Source organism: Sphaeroforma arctica (assembly GCF_001186125.1).
Source record: "Sphaeroforma arctica JP610 unplaced genomic scaffold supercont1.3030, whole genome shotgun sequence".
Taxonomy (NCBI): domain Eukaryota; class Ichthyosporea; order Ichthyophonida; genus Sphaeroforma; species Sphaeroforma arctica.
In genome coordinates, this window is record NW_014037528.1 from 1 (window position 1) to 2,167 (window position 2,167).

The 2,167-nt window shown below is 42.3% G+C and overlaps 1 protein-coding gene across 1 annotated transcript; it reads right to left on the reverse strand.

Moving 5' to 3' along the window:
• Positions 1-486: 486 nt before the first annotated feature.
• On the reverse strand, positions 487-1,820 carry SARC_13219 (hypothetical protein). The gene is made up of 2 exons (XM_014292655.1): positions 1,258-1,820; positions 487-1,079 (listed from the first exon to the last, which is right to left on the reverse strand). The coding sequence occupies exons 1-2, from the start codon at positions 1,748-1,750 to the stop codon at positions 757-759; spliced, it is 816 nt and encodes a 271-aa protein (XP_014148130.1). The 5' UTR covers positions 1,751-1,820; the 3' UTR covers positions 487-756.
• Between the last annotated feature and the right edge of the window lie 347 nt (positions 1,821-2,167).

Genomic DNA, 2,167 nt, shown 5'->3' on the forward strand with positions numbered 1-2,167 from the left:
ATATATATGCTGTGCGTACTGATTTTTCTTCCTGTAGCTGTCACTGCTGTGTATACGCGCTGTACAAATTGGATTGGTCTCTTATTGATTGCTCATCGATTTGTATACGATAATGTGCTAGTTACAGCTGGTCATAAATAAAAATAAATCGACTGCTATTACAAATCGATGTAGCTTTTAAGAGCGCTTTGCGATGGAATCTCCAACATGTACGAGATTTCACCTAATTTCGTTGTGCTCGGCTTCTTCTAGCTGTATTTGATTAGATAGAATCGAATCGAAGCTGTTTGATATATCAATCTTAAGATGCACTGTCGCAAATTGCCATAAAATATTTAATATAAAGTAGTGTGTTTTATGATTAAACCCCAACATTTACGAATTGTCAAACTCAGCGATGTATGTAGAATTGAATCTGAAAGTCGATTGTCATATGTTCAGATGACAATAGTTAGATGCACTGTTTATCAACAATGTATCGGGAATCAAGCAGCAATGTAGAGATTTTAATTAAACAGTGAACGGCTAGGAACAATCATCCACCCACACTATTCTTTAAAGTATTTTTCAAGTATGCCAAGAAATCCTCCGAATTTTGTATTATACTGTTGCGAATATTTTAAGTTGCCAGTATCATGTTGTCGAGCTTTAGAGATGTGACACTCCATCTACAAGATGTCGCTGGTGTCTGCTAATCGACAATTCCTGGGCAGTCAGAGACTGCACAACAATCTGGTTAATCCGTGCGCAAAAAGCTCAAAATGGAACATTTGATGAGAGGCCGCAACGTACGAAACACTCAGCACGTCCACGTGCAGGTCCGGTTGGAAGTCCCATTAGCAGCTGATTCACAAACTCGGCGTCTTCATCGAATGTTGCCTCTAGTGCTTCACTTGGTAGGTTTCCTAAAACTCCAGACACGACCAGTAGCCCTGCGTCTGAATCGTCAAGCATCGAGATATACCCTGCAGGCTCACAGCCCATGTTCTGTTGATAGTGAATCAGTCCTCGGGGGAAGAATGTGGACTGGTCTACTATCACATCATTCGTAATAAGACGACCACTTTCAGTGACAAAGCCTGAAGGAAAAAAAAATTATGAGATTTTCACTAGTCAGACTCTACAAAATGGAATCGGGTATTGACAAAACCGTGATAGTTATTTGTCTATTTAGTATTAAATAGTGGCCAGGATTTCACAGTGGGGGTTGTTTAAGTCAGAAGCTTAAAGCTATCCCTATCTAGACAAATAACTTACCGACTGTGAGCGCGCCTTCGATTATATAGATAGACTCGGTACCTCGGGGGTGAATATGTGGTAGATTAATTCCGCATGGTGCGATGTGGAATCGAGTATGAGTCATTTTGGCGGCCTGCATCACTGGTACATTGTTTCTGTTGGCTGCTTGCACTGTGCCGCCTAATTCCGTTGCACCGGGTAAAGTAGAGTAGTCGATGACAAAATCTCTGGCGTCAAAGTTGTTCAAGAAATCGTTAAATCCTAGTTGGGCACCGTTTACACTGCTGTTTCCTGTGTCATCATCCCCCGAGTTGTTACTGTTCATATTCTCCTCGCAGTTCACCCATCGTCCTTCGCTGCATGTGCACGTGAGAGTGGTGCCCACAGCGTGCTCGCTTTCTGCATACGTATTACCGCGGTACTTGCAGATCTGTCCGCTGGACCGCCCTTCAACGGAAGTGGTAGTCAAGGCCAAGGCGGCGATAGCGATGATTGTGCGTGCTAGACTCATGTTTTTTGGTTTAGTTGAGAGCAGGTTAAGCAATTTGTATATTGTGTTGGCAGAGGAAACTGATTCGAGTGTTGTTCAACCTGTACTTTTATATTTCTTTCATTTTAGAAGCAGAGTGGTATCTTCTGCGTTGTGAGTTAGCCGTGTGATGTACCAACGTTTCGCACTAAGAACTATATGAATGACCCGCAGCCTAGTGTAATGATACAACAGCTACGCGCAAAATAGAACTTCTTCATGGAGTCGTGTCCCATGCCTTGAATCTCAAACATCATTATAAATAAGTCTTGCACACATTATCGGCGGGAATTCGCTTGAATCATCATTCGGTCATGTACAAGATATCGCCAGCCTCATTTGTCCAGTTAGCACTGTGAGTAGTATATACCTTTACTCTTGAGTTGCCTAGCAATGCTA